The sequence below is a fragment of the Neophocaena asiaeorientalis genome, unplaced genomic scaffold (assembly GCF_003031525.2).
Source record: "Neophocaena asiaeorientalis asiaeorientalis breed wild unplaced genomic scaffold, Neophocaena_asiaeorientalis_V1.1 scaffold251, whole genome shotgun sequence".
Classification (NCBI taxonomy): domain Eukaryota; kingdom Metazoa; phylum Chordata; class Mammalia; order Artiodactyla; family Phocoenidae; genus Neophocaena; species Neophocaena asiaeorientalis.
Genome location: NW_020173377.1, coordinates 3,184,719 through 3,203,155, shown reverse-complemented (window position 1 = coordinate 3,203,155; position 18,437 = coordinate 3,184,719). Strand labels below are relative to the sequence as shown.

The 18,437-nt window shown below is 42.6% G+C and overlaps 1 protein-coding gene across 1 annotated transcript in view; it reads right to left on the bottom strand.

Moving 5' to 3' along the window:
- CACNA2D3 (calcium voltage-gated channel auxiliary subunit alpha2delta 3) overlaps nt 1-18,437 on the bottom strand; it is a 772,424-nt gene that overhangs the window by 191,667 nt on the left and 562,320 nt on the right. Inside the window, exons 15-17 of the mRNA XM_024746438.1 lie at nt 11,651-11,722; nt 10,107-10,187; nt 1,040-1,114 (exon numbers count right to left, since the gene is read on the bottom strand). Of these exons, the coding sequence (XP_024602206.1) occupies nt 1,040-1,114; nt 10,107-10,187; nt 11,651-11,722 (228 nt within the window). The remainder of the gene's footprint in view (nt 1-1,039; nt 1,115-10,106; nt 10,188-11,650; nt 11,723-18,437) is intronic.

Genomic DNA, 18,437 nt, shown 5'->3' with positions numbered 1-18,437 from the left:
CATGGCTCACGGGCACAGCCACTCCGCGGCACATGGGATCCTCCTGGACCAGGGCACGAACCCGTGTCCCCTGCATCGGCAGGCGGACTCCCAACCACTGCGTCACCAGGGAAGCCCTGAACTACACTTTCTTAACATTCAAAAGCAGAGTTTACTATATTACTCTTTATACTTTTATATCTTCCTTAAAATTAGCTAACCACAGAACGAAAAGGATGTCCTTTTTTCAACACATTACAACTAGTCCAGGGATGGCAAACATGGTGCACTCACTGCCTGTGCCCCTCCAGAGGGCACAGTGGACCAGGGCCTCCTATCTGACAAGCCTGGCTGCCCTTCAGAATGCTCCTCAACACAGTGCTCCAGGCAGCCTCTCCCCGGGGATCAGAATGGACCATGATATTCTGGCTGTCCTGGATTTGACCTAACCCCACTCACTTCAGAGAGAGTGAAAACGATGCTGAAAGAAAATGGTTTACATGTCAGCTCACCAAACAATGCTACTGGATACAGCTTAGGCAGGACAAGGAGAAAAATCTCAACTGTTTCAATTAAACACAAATACCTTCAAGGCAGCAGGCACTGTGCTTGGGTAATGTATTTTGGGGGCAAATCCCATCAGAATGAATTTCCAGGGATCTTGGATCTAATCTGTTGTATCAAATGTAACTTTCAATAAGTTGGTCTCAGACTGAAGTGTTAGAGACCATTTGTTATATAAAGGTATCTATTATGATGGGTTTCAAGCTGTCCAGAGTTTAAAATTTTTCCATATATTGGCAGATGTGAAATAAATATATAAGTACATATAGATATATATGGATTTATATATAAAACCATGATAGTAAATATATTTACCCTACATTATTTACATATTTTATGTCAAAATGCTAGTTATAAACTGTTAGAACAACCTTTTAGAGACGGTATTATGAATTGAGCGTTTCAAGTGAAAACTGCAAAGTGTAATTACTGTAGAACTGAAGAAAGCCTTTTAAAATCATAAAGGGAGAAACACAGAAATAAGTATGTTTCTTACCAGTGGTCTGAGTTCTGGATGCGTCAGGATATATCCATTATTTGTGATTGCAAAGGCATAGCCGTGAATCCCTAACTGTAAGAAGAAGCGAGAAAGAAGGCTTCATTAGCTTGCTCCCTGGTGAATTCACAAAGCAGAAAGCAGCCCGACATTTAGTAATGTGCAGCTTAAACCTGGCATTCATAGCCCTTATCAGCACAATATTTCATTAAAATGAATGCAAGGCACTGATCCTTGACATTTGGTGGAAATGAAGACCTGTCACAGGATAAGCTCAGCAAATAGCACAATTTAAAATGTCACAGACCCACGCTGGCATCCAAAGCCCTTACTTTGATTTATTTAAAACAAAAACAATTATATTTTCTAAAAGGCAAGTGGCTAATGTTTCTGGAGACCCTATGTCCAAGTGAACAGAGCTTTGTCAACCTGGGTGTCTTCTCTCTACCTGAGATAAGGCAAGAGGGGCCTCCCTCTGAGGCACACCTAGGCTCCCTACAATTCCACACCCCTACGGGCCATCGCAAGCATGCACTCTCCTAGGCAATCATTTTCCATAATTCTTCAAGGATAAAAGTGTCCCCACCAGCCTATATAGGAGCCTGCCAACCCTTTTTATATCCTTTCGTCTTTAAATTGTGAGGCTGCCAAGCTTTTCCATGCATGCTTCCATCGACACAAAGCCTGGGTAATTTTCTATGCAGAGCCTCACTTAATTTATGTTTTCTGACTAAATGGGACTATGGGAAATAGTTTGAGAGCAATGAAATGTTTTACTAGCTTTAAAAAGTATGTAATCAAATTTAACACTGCACTTATTTAAATAATAATCCCAGCTTTTTGACAATATTTCTATTACACAGTTGACTGCACCCATTGGCTACAATAAATTTACCTACAAATCATTCATGTATTAAAATGGCCTCTGGCACAGAACCCATACTGATCTCTCTCTCTCTGAAGAAAGAAAATGTAACCCACTTTTGCCAGAGCAGTGAAAGGGGAGAAGAAAAAGAAATCCTCTGTTTTTTTCCAACGAGTTATTTCATAGTTCTGAGCCCTCACTGTTACTTTTCTTGGAAATTCTCTGCTGCTCACATTCTTGAATATGATACTACTAAATGATCCAGACAACAGAGTTTACAAACCAAGAATGACCCTGTCTGCTTGTTAGCTTAACGTCAAGGTGATGTGAAATTAACTTCAGGGAATTTAACACCAGAAATTAAAAGTTTTCCTTGCATTACATAAAGTAAATATGCACATGGTAGTCAAGGGCAACAGGCATTTTCTTCTGGAATCTTAATAAGATTCTACTTGATTCTAATGATAAAAGTGTATTTCATTATGCTGTGAAAGATAAACCAGCTATCCTCTGAGATGTATCTTGTCTCTTTCATCTTGTCTCTTGGGAAAAATGTCAGACACAGTCAACACTGCGTTAATTACCTTTATTTATGTCCCACTTTAATATGGACTGCAGGGGTCAAAAAAGACTCAGAGAGTTTGACTCTTTCCATTAAAGGCAAAAGTGGTATTTGGTTGGAAATTCACAATGAGACCAAACAAATAATATTTTATAGTCAACTAATACATTCAGTGCCTTCTAATTTACATTCCTTCACTTCTTGGTTTGCTTGTAGGAAGTAATACTCAAAAGAAGGTAAAACTCCACGCATATGCCCCCCCAATGCCCTCTACTTTTCTTGTGTCAAAATGATAATAATTATTTGTGAGGCTGACTATCAGTAATCAAGGCATCAGTCAAGGCCTTTAATTATTTAATGCCTATCTCCCTGCCAGAATATAAGTTCTGTGACAGCCAAGGTCATACCATGTGCTTATGGAGGGGTAGCTGGCATGGAGGGAAGAGGGGTAGAGAAAGGAGAAAGCAGAAAAGGAGGAAGGAGGGAAACAAAAGAAACTGAATTGATTGCAGATACTACAAAGCTATCCTAAACTCTCTGCTTCCTCCCTGGGATGCAGAGACTGAGCTGACCTTCCCACACAATGTCCTCTACTCACTGTTCAACTGCCATCTCTACTTCCTTGTTGCTCACTCATGCCCGACCCTACTAGAGTCTGCCTCTGCTGTGACCCCTTGCCTACCAAGATGCCACCAGAACTCCTTTCTTTACAGTTGCCAGTGGCCTCCTAACTGCCAAACCCTATAGAAAGCTCTCTCTCTTCCTGGTTGTGTTAGCCGACTGCCCCCTCCTCCTTGACACTCTCTAGTCCCTCAGCTGCGAGGACCCACACTCCCGGGTTTCCTCCCTTTCACAGGACACTCATCCTGCACCCACCTGGAAGCACTAATTTTCCCTAAGTCTCTGTCCCCAGCGTCCCTTGTCTGCTTTAGCTCTCTCTCCCCCAACACGATTCATTAACCACCTGGATGCTGTTGATCTCCAGATCTGTGCTCCAGCCTTGGCCTGTCCCCTCAGTGGCAGATCCCAGTATCTACGTGCATGTCGGCCATCTCTGCCTGGACATCCCACAGGCGCCCCAGGCTCACCAGTGCAGCAGGGTGGCTCTTTCCCTTAGCGCTGCTCTTCCTGCTCTTCTCTCTCAATCGGCGGCACCACCAACCACCCAGACTCCTCAGCTGCAAACGCCTTTTTCTCTTTCATCCCCAACTTCTTGACCTAAGTAATTACTAATTTTTCCTCCAGAAATCACTCAGATTCAACTCTGCTTCCCCACCCTACCATTCATGTAGATTTAATATAACAGACTGCCATAATGGTCCTACCTGCACTTCCTGCCTCAAAGCTTGGCCCCAACAAAGTCATCCTTCAGATTAATCAAAGTCAAAGGTAACTCGGACTCTGTTGCTCCCCTTTGTAAAACCCACTAAAGACCTCTTTCATGTATAAGATAAAATCCATGGGCCCAGCCATCAAGTCTCCCTGGGATCTGGCCCCTACCTCGTTACCCAGCACTGCCTTCTTTAACTCATGGCCTCTCCAGGGCACACGACAGGGACAACACCACCCCTGCAGCTGTTTTCTCCCACTTAGACTTTTACTCACACAGTGGGAGCTGCCCAGAGCACTGCTCCTTCCCATCTCCCCTGAGCTAATTCTCACCCATGCTATGAGCTCAGCCTCAGGATCTTCCCCTATAAAAGGTCTCTCCTGTTGCACCATCCTTTCCATACCATGTCTCCATAAAACCCTGAAAATTTTTTCCATTATTACCTTAACCCTAATACATGAAAATGCTACACTTACTTTTCTGCCTGCTTCTCAACTCTAGCTGGTTGTCTTTCTTTCCTCTGCCTTGTTCTAGATAAGGCAGTGCCTCCCCCATAAGAATGGGCTCTTTGTGGGGAAGGAATCATCTCACTCATTTCTGACGTCTCCAGTCTCTAGCATAATGTCTAACACATGACAGGTGCTCCAGTTAAGGTTTGCATGTATTTAAGACATTCACTACTTTACCCAAATATTACCTAGTTCATCTTTAAAGTTTCAGCTAAAGTAAATATTGAACATGAGCTGAAAAGTAGAAGCTGATTTGCTATCGGAGGTACATAGTCAGTCCTCCTCAAGCCTGTACCTGAGAAAGTCTTCTGACATTCAAAAACTATCTGGTTAACATCCTTCCCAGGAGAACAGTCTGAGAAAATAACATCAGAATGTTTTGTTGGTTGGTTGATGGCATATGGATATAACCTAATGTAGATGTAAGAACAGAAACTGAGCAAATCTCAAAACACATTCTGTGGATGAGTCTCTCAGAAACCTTAAACTTGTGTATGGCAATGTCCAACATTTGTTTTGGGCCCCAAATCAATACACAGATGAAATCTCCAATTTTTGTTTCATCTGAAAGAGAACAGTCTTCCTGTCCATTCTAATGTGCAGTCCCGTGGAGTAATAAAAGAACAGATGGGACACAAGGCCTTCCAGCACTTGGGGCTGCCAAAGGGGCCCTCATCCTGAATCATACTCTTCTGGAGGCCAGGAGCCTCAAGCTCCAACAGCCCGGGGAAGGAGGTGCTTCCCTTCCAAGTGCAGAGACTTTGGGCTAATGAAGTGAACCCAATTATAAAATGGCTCATTACATTAACAGAGGCTGTGGTGTCCGGAAATTATTGCTGGGGTGTTTGGAATTCTTAATAAAAAGTACAGGAAGTCTGATTGCTTGTGGGAAAATCTATGAAGCTAAGGGAAAAAAAAGAATTCTATCTTCTGGGAAAACCCCGAGAGCAGACTCATCTTTACAAGGTGTTAATCAAGAGAAAAAGGTATAATTTGCACTCTGCTCCCTGGAGCTCTCCTCTCCTAGATGAGAGAGCCATGTTCAACCATGGCTCACTTTGCCTGCCATGCACACCTTTTTCCCAAAGCTCTTGTGGGAACCAGAGGAAGGATAACTTAGATTAACGTATGTCATACGTGGGTCTCTCGTTCCCAGACCTTAGGAAAAGCCTAAAACAGGAGTGCCTGTATTTCAGACACTGCTGGTTAATTTTCTGTAGCCGATCTTCCTCTATCCCCTTATTATACTTTGTTTCATTTATCTTTTATTAGCTGAGTTATACTGAGAAAGTTATTTCACGTATCCTCATCTAAAAACGGGGTCAAGTGGTACCCACTTCATGGGAGTGTAATAAGGATTCAGTGGAATAGTGGATATAAAGCACTTTTACCATACCAAACACACAGTAAAAAGTTCAATGAATGTTTTATTGTATTATTTTAGCCATTAATATTATTTTTAATATTTTAACTATTATTTAAACTATTACTATTATTGTCCTTTACTGTTCCTAATGGCTCTAGGGTAATAAAGGCTAAAAGTCTGGATTGCTAGTTGTGAGACTTGGTGAGATATTTAAACTTTCTGAGCCTCTGTTTCTTTAGCCAAGGGTAATAGCAGTGTCTACCTATTATTAAGTGAGATAATGCTATAAAGAGCTTAGTACATTGCCTAGTAGAGGAAGCTCTGAGAAACAGACACAGGGTAATTGTTATCAGTTGCTATATGTTCACACTTTCTTGATTTACTGGGCATATATTAAATAGTGGCCCTATATATGGGCTTCTACATCTTCTTATATGGTGCAAGAGGATTAAGAGTGTTAAGGAAGGTGGGATGCCCTTCCTTAAACAGTAAGCCAGCAATTCTGAGTACCTAAGTCTGGGGATTTCAATAAAAGTAAAGTCCACTATCTTTAGGGGCCTCAAATACCCTGAGTTTCCATCTCCAGGGAGCTGTACAGTTTCCAACATGTGCTTATGTGAGTTTAGATCAACCACATGTCCTATCATGCTCTGGAAACTTACTTTCAACTGTAAAAGCCTTGTTGTTGAATGAACCTGGTTGTCAGGGCTCCAGGGTGACAATAGGAAGAAAGACTTTTGTCATCTCAGTAAACCCAATCAGGAAAGTTCTTTTGTTAAGGAGGCCACCTTTTGTGAGCCTGGACACCTGGTTTTAGATTAGAGTTCATTTCCTCTTATCATGAAGGTGGCTTTCTAATTTGATCACCTAAATGGAACTGGCATATGGGAAGATACATGCCTTGCTTGTTTAAAGAAGTTTCCTCTTCTAGGAGTGGAGCATGTGCTAAGGACCAGCTAGGAAGCGCTGGGAAGAACTTAACCTTTTGGGTTCTCTGAGAAGGTTGGGCCAACAGGTGAGGGTGCAGCATGGGCTTATGGAGGGTGGTGATGGCGCTGATGTCCAGGGCTAAGGGGAGCCCTAGGAGGCAGGGATACATACCCCAAGTCTGAACAATCCCCTATGGTCCTCACTCCTCAGTCCTCCATCATCTTCCCATGGCCTATTTTGCTTTCTTAGGAAAAACAGTGTAGAGCGAGATGATTTCAGGTGGCATATAGGGCCTGTGTTAAACTTTATAGCCAGAACCTCTAGTAAGAGGCAGCCCTTTTAAAAATTTCTTCCATCCTTCCAATTATATCAAACATAAACTTTCCATTAGTATATCTTTAACATTTGCCTTTAATACTAACTTAAAAGAAAAAAAGAGAACAGAATTCAAGTTCAGAACCTTGGAATCAATTATTTAATACTATTATTTTGTTTTTATAATTTTTTTTACAATTATCTTCTATAATGCAAACTGACACTGGCTTTTCTTTTTAGAAATGATGTGTTTCCTATCAAAATTTAGTTAAGTGAAGAAAGTTTCAGGCTGATTTACAAGTGAAGTATTAAGTAAATAATGGTACAGAGAGTATATGAAGTAGTATGTGAATGGCTTAGATCTGCTCTAAGAATGTGGGTCTAGGCTCAAATCACACTCACCACTTCCTACTTACGTAGCCTTGAGCTCTGTGAACATAAGCCCTGCAAACCTGGGATTCCTTATGAGTAGAATGGATACAACAACACTGCACTTACCTGAGGAAGGTTTCACAACATGATGGGGGTAATGTTCGTTGCACAGCACAGAGTACTGGGCAAATGTTATCTGCTAATATTATACCTTGAGACATCCCATTTTGTACCACAAAATGGTGCTTTTTTAAATAGGTGTTTTCTGCACCTGTCACTTTGTGTCCAACCCTCTGAGGGGTGACCTGTTCATTTTGGCTGCAGTCATCCATTTAGCTGACTTGCTTGGATAAGGGTTTGCTGTGATGCCTGGTGATCTGTTCTCTTGCTCTTATCCTGGCCTTCTGTCAAAAAGGTGGACCTATCCTTGTCGTCAAACTTAAGAATGTTGCCTAACACACATGACCTTGTATCGTAAGCCTTTCCCCGTGTCTTTCAAAATTCTTTGAAAACCCCATTTTCAAAGGTGGCTGAGAATCCCAGCATGTGGTTGCCTAGTCCATTGTTCAGTTAACCCATCGTTCTGTTGGGCATTCTGGGTTAGCATAGGATCAGTGGATGTGAAGCCACAGGTGTCAGAATCTGGGGTAGGAAAGGTGTCAATAGCTCTCTGCAAGCAGTGCCCCCTGTGGAAGAGGGCTGCAGGTACCAGGGGCTGGGGGTCAAACCTGTCCTCTTGACCAGTGTGTTACCATTGCTCCTGACTGATGACAGTGGTCAATTCTTCACACAAATCTACAAGCAGGTTCTATTGTTATCACCATTGGACAGAGAGGAACTAAGGATTTGAGAGAGTTGTCCATACCCAGCTCCTCAGTGATGGGGCTGAACTCCAAATGTATCTTCTTCCAGAGCACTAACCATTGCCTCTTCCTGCCAAGGCCCAGGAAGAAGGGCCTCTCACAACGGTGGTGAGGCAGGTTCAGCACATCAGGGAATGAGGTGGTAAGGGAGGGGGCCCTGCCAGTTAGCCAAGAATCTCAGATTCCCAGCCCAAAGGAGATTGCCTCCCTCCAGATGGGAACGGAAAGAACCCTTGTCAGTCTGTGAGTGGGCCAGAGATGGAGATGGGCGGGCTGGTCTGCTTCATGCTGGGGGAAGAGGGGACGGTATGGTCTCAACCCTTGTGCAGCCAGGGGAACCATGTCAGTCCATGAACTCCTCCTAGGACAAGGAGCAGGGGCTGCTTTCTGTCCCCCTGCACTCCCATGCATGCATACACAGAGACGGCTCTTGGGCAGTTCCATAGCACTGGGATAGGGCTTAAGGGGACCTTCCTCTTCTTACCCCTTGATCTGCTTTTCTGGGGAGCCCCCACTAGGGAACAGGTGAGAGTTTTCTGCATGGGGTTCAAGGACTCTCTGGGCCATCTCCTTAAAAGGAAAACCTGCATGTTACTCCCCTGGCTAACCTATGTATCAGAAAAATATAATGACCATATCTCAATTTACGACTTCACATGTGGCTGTTCAGGCTGAGGTTAGAAGAGATAATTAAGAAAAAGTGCCAGTCAAATGAAATTTAAAAAGATCTGTTCAGTAATTCTGCAGGTGGTACAAAGAAAAGACAATGTGTTACGATGGTGGGAAGCAAAAGGCTGAAGCTGGAACAACACTGCTCTAAAGGTGGTAGAGTGTGAACCTGACTTGGATGGAAACCAGGCTCCTGGCCTGTCCGTTGCTCTGATTTTGTTAAAGTGCTTATTTAACTACAGCAGCCAAAGAACATAAATACCAAGTAATATCATCCCTATGGGCCACAAAATGGTTACTGCCACCATGTCCCCTGCATAGCAACTTGCCACCTCCTGCACCCAGCCTAGGTGGCAGTGCAGTCTGTCACTGTGTGTGCCTGCCTGCCCCAGAGAGGGCAGATCCAGACTGTGGACCTCTGAGAAATCACATGGAGCTTGGGATGCTTGTTCTCATGGAAAGAGGTTGGGCTGCGGGTGGCACTGGGATGACCCATTAGAGTCCCTCTGTCCCCAAATGTGGAAGAACTAAATAAACCAAAGAGTAGTTCTGGGAACAGAGTGCTGGGAATATAGCCAGGTAAGGGGGAAAGCATGACCCTCTCTCTCGAGGTAGGGCTGGCCTCACACGCAGAGCTGGTTCTAGCATATCCACCCCCCGCCACAGCCTTTTCTGAGCCCTTTCCATCTAGTGTTTCTTTTCCATGTTGTTCTAAACTCCCAAGGCAGTGGCCTACCAAGGCCTGCCCTAATCTCTTTGTTCCAAAATTACCTACTCCACCCTCTCAACTATCCCCAGAATTTAAAACAAACTTACAATTCCCTTAGTGCCATAGGTTTAATGCAGCTTTAGGAAAGGAATATTAATTTGTACCCCATCACCTTCCAGGATAAAGGGAATACGTAGTCGAGAGTCAGAGACCACTTTTCTTTGTGCCTCATTGGGTTCCTGTTAAGAAGTAACAGATTTTAGAGGGTCCTCAGATTGGGGTGAATCAAGATTGGCTTAGAAAACCATCAGAGGTGTAAGACCTGTGGAGAACTGCACAGACTTGTGTAGATTTCCACAGACTCACACAAACCTGGATAGGCACATGTAGACCTAATCAGACCTGCATGGACTATTATTATTCTAACAAAACAAAACAAAACAAAACAAAACAAAACAGAGCCCTCTAGAAAGAGAGTAGAAGGGCCTCTTTCCTTCGTGTTTTCCTTGTCACTATGGCAGGTTGTGAAATTATCTTGTGCATTTGGCCCTTGACTATTAATTATGTAATGCATTACCTTGTATTTGGGGATGGTCTTCAGAAGTTCTTTCACTGGGACATCTGTGCCGACCACACCCAGAAGAATGCCTTTCGATCTCTGTTGAAAAGAAACATTAAACAATATCAACAATAGTATGTTAATCTGGTAGAAGAAATAGAACCTCCTGATAAGCCACACACCACAGATCACTGTCTGGTGCCTCCTTTAAACTGAGAGAGATTGACGATTAACCTGGATCTCTATGAGGGAACCTCTTCTATTCCCCATCCGCTACCCAAAATATTCCTAGGCAAGAATGGTAGCTTCTCAGGCCAAACATTACCTATTATATATCCCTCAACACACGCCCATACCAAGACACCCTAAAAACCATTTTCTTCTCTCTCCTGAAAATCAAGAATCTGAAGAAGCTAAGGACTTATGATCATTAATCAGTTTCTCTTATGGAAACTTTTTATAGGAAACACTTTACATGTTAACTACTTTCTCAATTTACACTGCCATCTGGTGCCCACGAGAGAGAGAGAGACTAAATAGCCAGAGAAAGATGCAATAACCCTAACACATTTTTAGCAGCAAGCTGGAATCAAGGACTAAGGGGAAGGAATAGGCCTCCAGGGTCCCAGGTCCCAAGGTCAATGTGGTGTACTAAACTTTCTAATGTCAGAAAGGGGCTTCTAGAAGAAAATACTCATCGCTGTTGTCTGTTGTTTCCCCCCAATTCAAGTGTCCCCAGAACCTCAGGCTGTGATCTTATTTGGAAATAGGGTCTTTGTAGATGTAATTAATTAAGGATCTCAAGGCAAAATCATCCTGGATGTAGGATGGGGCTTATAGCCAATGATTTGTGTCGTCAGAGGAAGAAGAGAGGACAGAGAGATGAGGAGAGAAGAAGGCCATGTGAAGACAGAGGCGGAGATTGGAATTATGCTGCCACAAACCAAGGAATTCCTGGGGCCACTGGAAGAGGAAAGGAAGGAGTCTTCCCTAGAACTGACTCCTTGATTTTGGACTTTTAGCCTCTGGAATTGTGAGAATACATTTCTATTGTTGTAAGCCATCCCGTTTGGGGCACTTTGTTGCCACAGCCCTGGGAATCTAATTCAAGGCTGGTACCTGTAAATGAGAGAGAGGTTAACCCACTACGATCAAGGATTCTTTCTGGGGGTTTCCTTCCTCTGGTCATTTAAACACTTAAATTTTGGAAAAGTGCTACAAACTGTAAAATGATGCCTGCTTGAATTCCTCTCATCTATTCTTTTTTTGCTGTGCCGGCTCTTAGTTGTGGCATGCAGGATCTAGTTCCCTGATCAGGGATCAAACCTGGGGCCCCTGCATTGGGAGCACAGAGCCCTAACCACTGGACCACCAGGGAAGTCTCATCTCTCATCTATTCTTGATTTCATGATGCTACCAGCAGGATTAAAAGTGAGGAAAAATTATACACCCTCCATCCTTAAATTAAATGAGTAAAAAAAGGGCACCAAAGCTTGAGTCAGAGGGGGTCTGAGATAACAACCGTCCTAGCAACAGGTAGGAAATCCAGTCACTGTACTCACAGTTTCGTTCTGCTTACTAAACACAGGCATGGCGACCGTGGTCATCAGGACGGGGCCCTGACCATTGGCAAGCTGGATGGAGACAGAAAAGCCAGTTACCTGAGAAAGATCTGGGATAAATAGTGCTGGAGGCCATACCCTTTGACTATCTCATCCTTTCCTGACCAGGGGCTGTTGGGAATGGACCAGGGTCCACTCGAGCCTTCATAGCATAGGTGGGAGTGCAACATTCCTCCACCCTGACGTGTAGGTGAAGATCCCAGCCCCTCCTCCCCAGCAGGGGAAACAACGTCAGTTACCATCAGTCACTCCAGCTGATCTGTTTACTGCATTCAGCGATTTGAGTTCAAATAAAGCCCTGTTTGGATCTCAGTGATTCATTTTATTTTATTACTACAGACTGATTTTACTGTTTTACTTTGCAGACTTTTATGTTCAATATGTGCAATATTAATGCTTCTCCTTAATCTGGAAATTGAGGATCAGAAAGCATGAGCACAAGGGGTTTTATGAGGTGCCCCTGCTGGAAACAATGGAATCTGGAAGCATTTATTCTCCCCAAGGTAGCTGAGTCATGGCCTTTTTGAACTTCTGCGTATCTCTGTATGTCAGTCCCAGATGGAAAACAAACAAAATAAAAACAAAATAAAAAAAATAATTTGATCAGCTCATCTTTAAATCACTGGTAAGAAGCTGAACATCCCTCCCGGAAGAAGAACTCTTGAAATTTGGCACATAATACACTTCTGTAACTCACTGAATTACATACAAATGCACTGAGACCACCATCCCAACCGTCCTTCACAACAGTGTTAGGAGAAAGGCAGGAACCCCTACTCTGCCCCATTAACAAATGGGGAAACTGAGTCCTGGACCACAGTAGGCTTTGGTCCAAGACAAACCTCGTTCTAATTCTCAGCTTTGAATCTTTATTAACTGCATTATCTAAGCCTTCATGTCCTCGTATGAAATAATGCCAAGTATTCCCCAACAGTGTTGCCATGAAGATAAAATGTGAAACTGCCCAGCAAGGTACCTGGCATCTGCAGGTGCTCAAAAGATGCTAGTTTCCTTTCCCTGCCTTCAAGGTCACATGGCTAGCAAGTAGCAGAGTCTCCAGTAAGATCAAGGCATGTGGCACTGCGGACAGAGACCAAAATTGGCAAGTCTGGTGGGAGAGGTTTACTTCCTGGTTTCACAGCCCATTTAAGCTTCAAATGAAGCAATCTGTGAATAAGAATCCACTATCCTCAGTCTAGAGTGTTTTCTGATGTTTGGGCACTTCTCTGTCACTTTAATTCCATAGAAAACGGAGGTGTTGCTCCCTCGGTCTTCTTGGGAAAAGGCATTATAAAGAGAAGATCCTAAAATTTAGAGGTCCCCATGGACTGAGGTCCCCACAGACTGACTGGCCTCCTGAGAAAAGGTCATTAAACTCAGTCAATCTTCTCCCAGTCTTGTTCTTCCAATAGGTTATTTGAGCAATAGGACCTCATTACTTGTAATGTGGCACACAGAATGGCAGTACCTCTGGCACCTGAGTGCCCTAGAAATGCATAATCCCAAGTCCTCTCTAGATTCTCTGAATCTGAATCTTCATTTCAATAGTTAGTATGCATATTAAAATCCAAGAAGCACTGTTAAAAGGCAATGCTTTCCACCATCAATAACCATGATAGTTAAAGAGAAACTTATATGCTTTGGGAAAACTCCTAACAGGGACAGAGGAGGCCATGTTCTTATTAGTTTTACCTCTATATCAAGATAGACCTACATTCCTCCATGACAAGAGAAACAACGCAAGAATCTCAAGATCCCTCAAGGACTGGGAATTCATGATGTGATGGTTAATTTTATGTGGCAACTTGGTTAGGCAATGGTGCCAGTTGTTTGACCAAACACCAGTCTAGATGTTGTTGTGAATGTATTTTTTAGATGAGATTAACATTTAAATCAGTTGGTTTTAGAGATGGCCAAAATGGTGGAGTAGGAAGACCCAGAGCTCACCTCCTCCAAAGGACACACCAAAATTACAACTACTTACAGAGCAACTATCTATGAGAACAAACTGAAGATAGCAGAAAAGATTTTCCACAACGATAGACATAAAGAAGGAACCACAACAAGATGGATAGGAAGGGCGGAGACGTGGTAAAGTCAAGACCCATACCTCCAGGTCAGCAACCTACAAACAGGAGGAATATCACAATCGTAGAGGTCCTCCCCCAAGGAGCGAGTGGTCTGAGCGCCACATCAGGCTCCTCATCCCAGGGATCCTACACTGGGAAGACAAGACCCCAGAACGTCTGGTTTTGAAAACCAGCAGGGCTTATGTTTAGGGGAGCCATAGAGTGACAGGACATGGAGGCTCTGCTCCTAAAGAGTGCTTGCAAAATCTCACACTTTCCAAGTCCCAGCACAGAGGCAGTAGTTTAAAAGAAGCCTAGGTCAGACCCATTTGCTGACCTTGGAGAGCTTCCCGGAGAGGCAGGAGGCAATTGGGACTCCCCCTGCAGATAGAGATGCTGGCAGCAACCAGTTTCAGGAGCTTGTTCCACAATAACACTGGCACTGGCAAGCCCCATTTTGGAATCCTCCCTCTAGCCTAGAGCAACAGGGACCCAGCCCCACCCAACAGTGGGCTGGTACCACCCTGAGCACCTTGGGGCTGTGCAGAGAGCCACATGCAGGGATAGAGCTGGAGGGATCATGCTCCCTCATTTCAAACTATACTACAAAAGGTACAGTCATGAAAACATTACGGTACTGGCACACAAAAAAAGACACATAGATCAATGGAACAGAATAGAGAGCCCAGAAATGAACCCACACTTATATGGGTTCATTATATGAATAATTATATGGGCAATTAATCTATGACAAAGGAGGCAAGAATATACAATGGGGAAAAGACAGCCTTTTCAATAAATGGTATTAGGGAAACTGGACAGCTACATGCAAAAGAATCAAACTGGACAGTCTCACATCATATACAAAAGTAGACTAAAAATGAGTTAAAGACTTAAATGTAAGACCTGAAATCATAAAACTCCTAGAAAAAAAACAGGCAGTATGGTTTTTGACATTGGTCTTAGCAATTTTTTTGGATGTGTTTCCTCAGGCAAGAAAAACAAAAGCAAAAATAAACAAATGGGACTCATCAAACTAAAAAGCTTTTGCAGAGCAAAAAAAGCTATCAACAAAAAAGAAAAGGCAGCCTACTGAATGGGAGGAGATACTTGCAAATTATATATCCGATAAGGCGTTATTTTCCAAAATATACAAATAACACATACACTCAACATCAAATAAACAAACAACCAGACTGAAGAATGGGCACAGGACCTGAATAGACGTTTTCCCAAATTAGACAAACAGATGGACAACAGGCACATGAAAAGATGCTCAGCATCGCTATTACAGAAATGTAAATCAAAACCACAATGATATATCACCTCATCCCTGTTAGTGAATGGTTATTATCAAAAAGATAACAAATAACAAGTGTTGGTGAGGATGTAAAGAAAAGGAAACCCTTGTGCACTGTTGGGATTGTAAGTTGGTGCAGCCATTGTGAAAAACAGTATGGAGGCTCATCAAAAAATTAAAAATAGAACTGCCAGGAATTCCCTAGCGGTCCAATGATTAGGACTCCATGCTTTCACTGCTGAGGGCTCAGGTACAGTCCCTGATCTGGGAACTAAGATCCCACAAGCCACGTAGCACAGCCAATAAATAAATAAAAATAGAACTGCCATATGATCCAGCAATTTCACTTCTGGGTAATTATCGGAAGAAAATAAAAATACTAATTCAAAAAGAGATATGCACACCAATGTTCACTGCAATGTTATTTACAATAGCCAAGATATGGAAGCAAACTAATTGTCCATTGAGAGATGAATGGATAAAGAAGATGTGATATATACACACAATGGAATATTAGTCAGCCATAAAAAAATCTTGCCATTTGTGACAACATGGATGGATCTAGAGAGTATTATATTAAGTGAAATAAGTCAGAGAAAGACAAATGATCTCACTTATAAGTATGATCTCACTTATATGTAGAATCTAAAAAACAAAACAAACAAACAAAATAAAATAAAAACAGACTCACAGAAACAGAACAAACAGATGGTTGCCAGAGCGGGGGGCAGGTGGGAGCGAAATAGGTGAAGGGGCTGAAGAGATACAAACCTCCAGCTATAAAATAAATAAGCCACGGGGATATAATACACAACATAAGGAATATGGTCAGTAACATAATAATTTGTACACGGACAGATGGTTACTAGACTTAGTGATGATCATTTCATAATGTTTGCAAATCACTATGTAGCACATCTGAAACTAAGATAATGTTACATGTCAACTATATTTCAATAAAAAATAAGTAGACTTTGATAAAGCAGATTATCCTACATAATCTGGGTGTGTTTTATCCAATCAGTTCAAGGCCTTAAGAGAAAACAAGGTTCCCCAAGGAAGAAGAAATTCTGCTTCCAGACTGCCTTCAGACCCAAGACTGTAAAATCCCATCCTGCTGGAACTTCCAGCCTACCAACCTGCCTTACAGTTTTTCAGATGCGTCAGCCCCCCACATTCAGTGAGGCAATTGCTTAAAATAAATCTCTCTCTCTCTCCCTCCCTCCCTCTCTCCCTCCCTCCTTCTGTGTGTGTGTATGTGTGTGGGTGTGTGTATACTTACCTTACACTTAAGAAAAAAAATACATATATATCTCATATGGTTCTCTTTCTCTGGAGAATCCTGAGTAATACACATTGTAATCATGTAATCTATTATTTGGGACAGCCTAATTTTGGTGTTAGTATAAATAAACAAACTTGATGTATCATATTAAGAACCAAATAATATTAACGATGAGATAATGCTAACAGTTATTGTTGCCAGGAACCAAACCAACTGGTATATAACAGTTTGTGAAACCATGGTTCCAACACCTTGCTAAAAATACTTAAAGTATACTATGGCCATCAATGGGGGCATGCAAGGCCATTTTCAAAGGCAGGACCAACCCACAATAAACATCTCCCTCAGAATCAGAAATCTTCCCATATTCTGACTCCTTGATTAATCCTTAATGCTACAAAGAAAACTGAGTTGAGCTGATCCATAACCCTGGGCAACTTCCACTTTGCAACTCAAATCAAAATTTCAAGCAATGCCAACATGTATCATGGATAAAATCAAAACATACCATTGACAATAATGAGAAATGAAGCTTTTTTCCTGCAAACAGTAAAAATCAGTTATAAATCACTGGTACTTGTCCTGGCATAAATATAAGATCACGGGAAACTAACTTCCAAATATTAAGGCCAGAAAATAGTAACAACTTCACTCGGGGGCTAATTCCAAATATAATTACTGCGTTACTTAAAATTTTCAAAAAACCCATAATATTACATTTGTACAGAAACCACCCATTTTAAACCAGCCCCAGGTAAACAAGGGAAATGCAGTGATCTCAGTCTAGCCACTGTTATGAGCTCACATGTCCCTCTTTCAGGGACAATTCTGGCCCAGATTTGTACTGGCTTGGCCAGAACCCTAACCTGTAGCCTTTCTGATGTTATACCAGCTCATCAGTATGGCCATGAGGGCTGGCAGCACTCCGGAAATATCACTGTAATGCACAACATGAAGATGCTCTTCTGCACCCGCCAGCTCCATCTTTCCCCTCTTTTCCACTGGGTCTGGGTCCTGTGAATCTTAAACATTTTGTGGAGAGTGAACATCAAATTGAAAGTTAATTTGCACGGTAAGCACTTTACGATTGAAAGGCATTCTGTACTCCTGCCATAGGAAATAGCAGCTGGTGGCAAAAGGTTTTGGTTTTTTTTTTAAGACCGTCAAGCAGGAGTTATGCAGCAAACCATAGCCAGACACCCTCTGTCCCCGCACTACACTAGGGGGTCCCTGCTTTCCTGTGGCTCCCTAACCTGTAGTAGCCACTGAGGCAAGAGCACTGCTTATGATTCATAGACATGGCTTCCAAGAAAAACGCAGACATAGAGTCAACATTCATTTTCCAAGGGTAGGAGTGGGAGAGTGGGGGTCACGATGGTCCATCTAGGCAAAATCCCATTAACTTAAGTCCAAGTGGGAATCCTAAAATGAACTGCCATTCAATTATACTTGCCCAGGCTTTGAACAGGCCTCTGAAATGCTTGGTTGTGGTGTTCTGTTGTATAATAAGTGTATATTATTCCATATCCTTCATTTCCTATGCTACATAATGGAGACCATTCTGGTATCAAAGGAAATGATGAATAATAATACCAAACATCTGGTTTATAAAACACAAACTTGCTCAACAGATTGACTGCTTCCTGTCAGCTTCCCAAGTTAATCATGCATGTGGGCTCATATGAATATGCATTTGTGAGGTACATGCAGTGATGCCAGGCCTCTCCTCCTAATGCTTGATTAGTTTCCCACCAATGGCACTAGCTCGATGCAGGCGCCGCTCTAGGGTGTGGCCCCAGATAGGATAACAGAACCAGATTTGTGTTCTATCAATTTTGTTGCAGGTCTAGTCATTATTATTCATTGATTCCCTTGATAAACATTCCTTAAGCATCAGCTATGTGCCAAGTTCCATGCCATGTGCTGGGAAGATAACCAGGAATAAGACATAGGTCTTAGTGTGGACAGGAAAGCTAATGAGGCAAATGGGGAAGAGCTGGCTGGGGCGGGTACACTGTCTCTCTACACGTGAGCAGAAGGCTGTCTTCTTTATGACCAGCCTTAACTAAAATA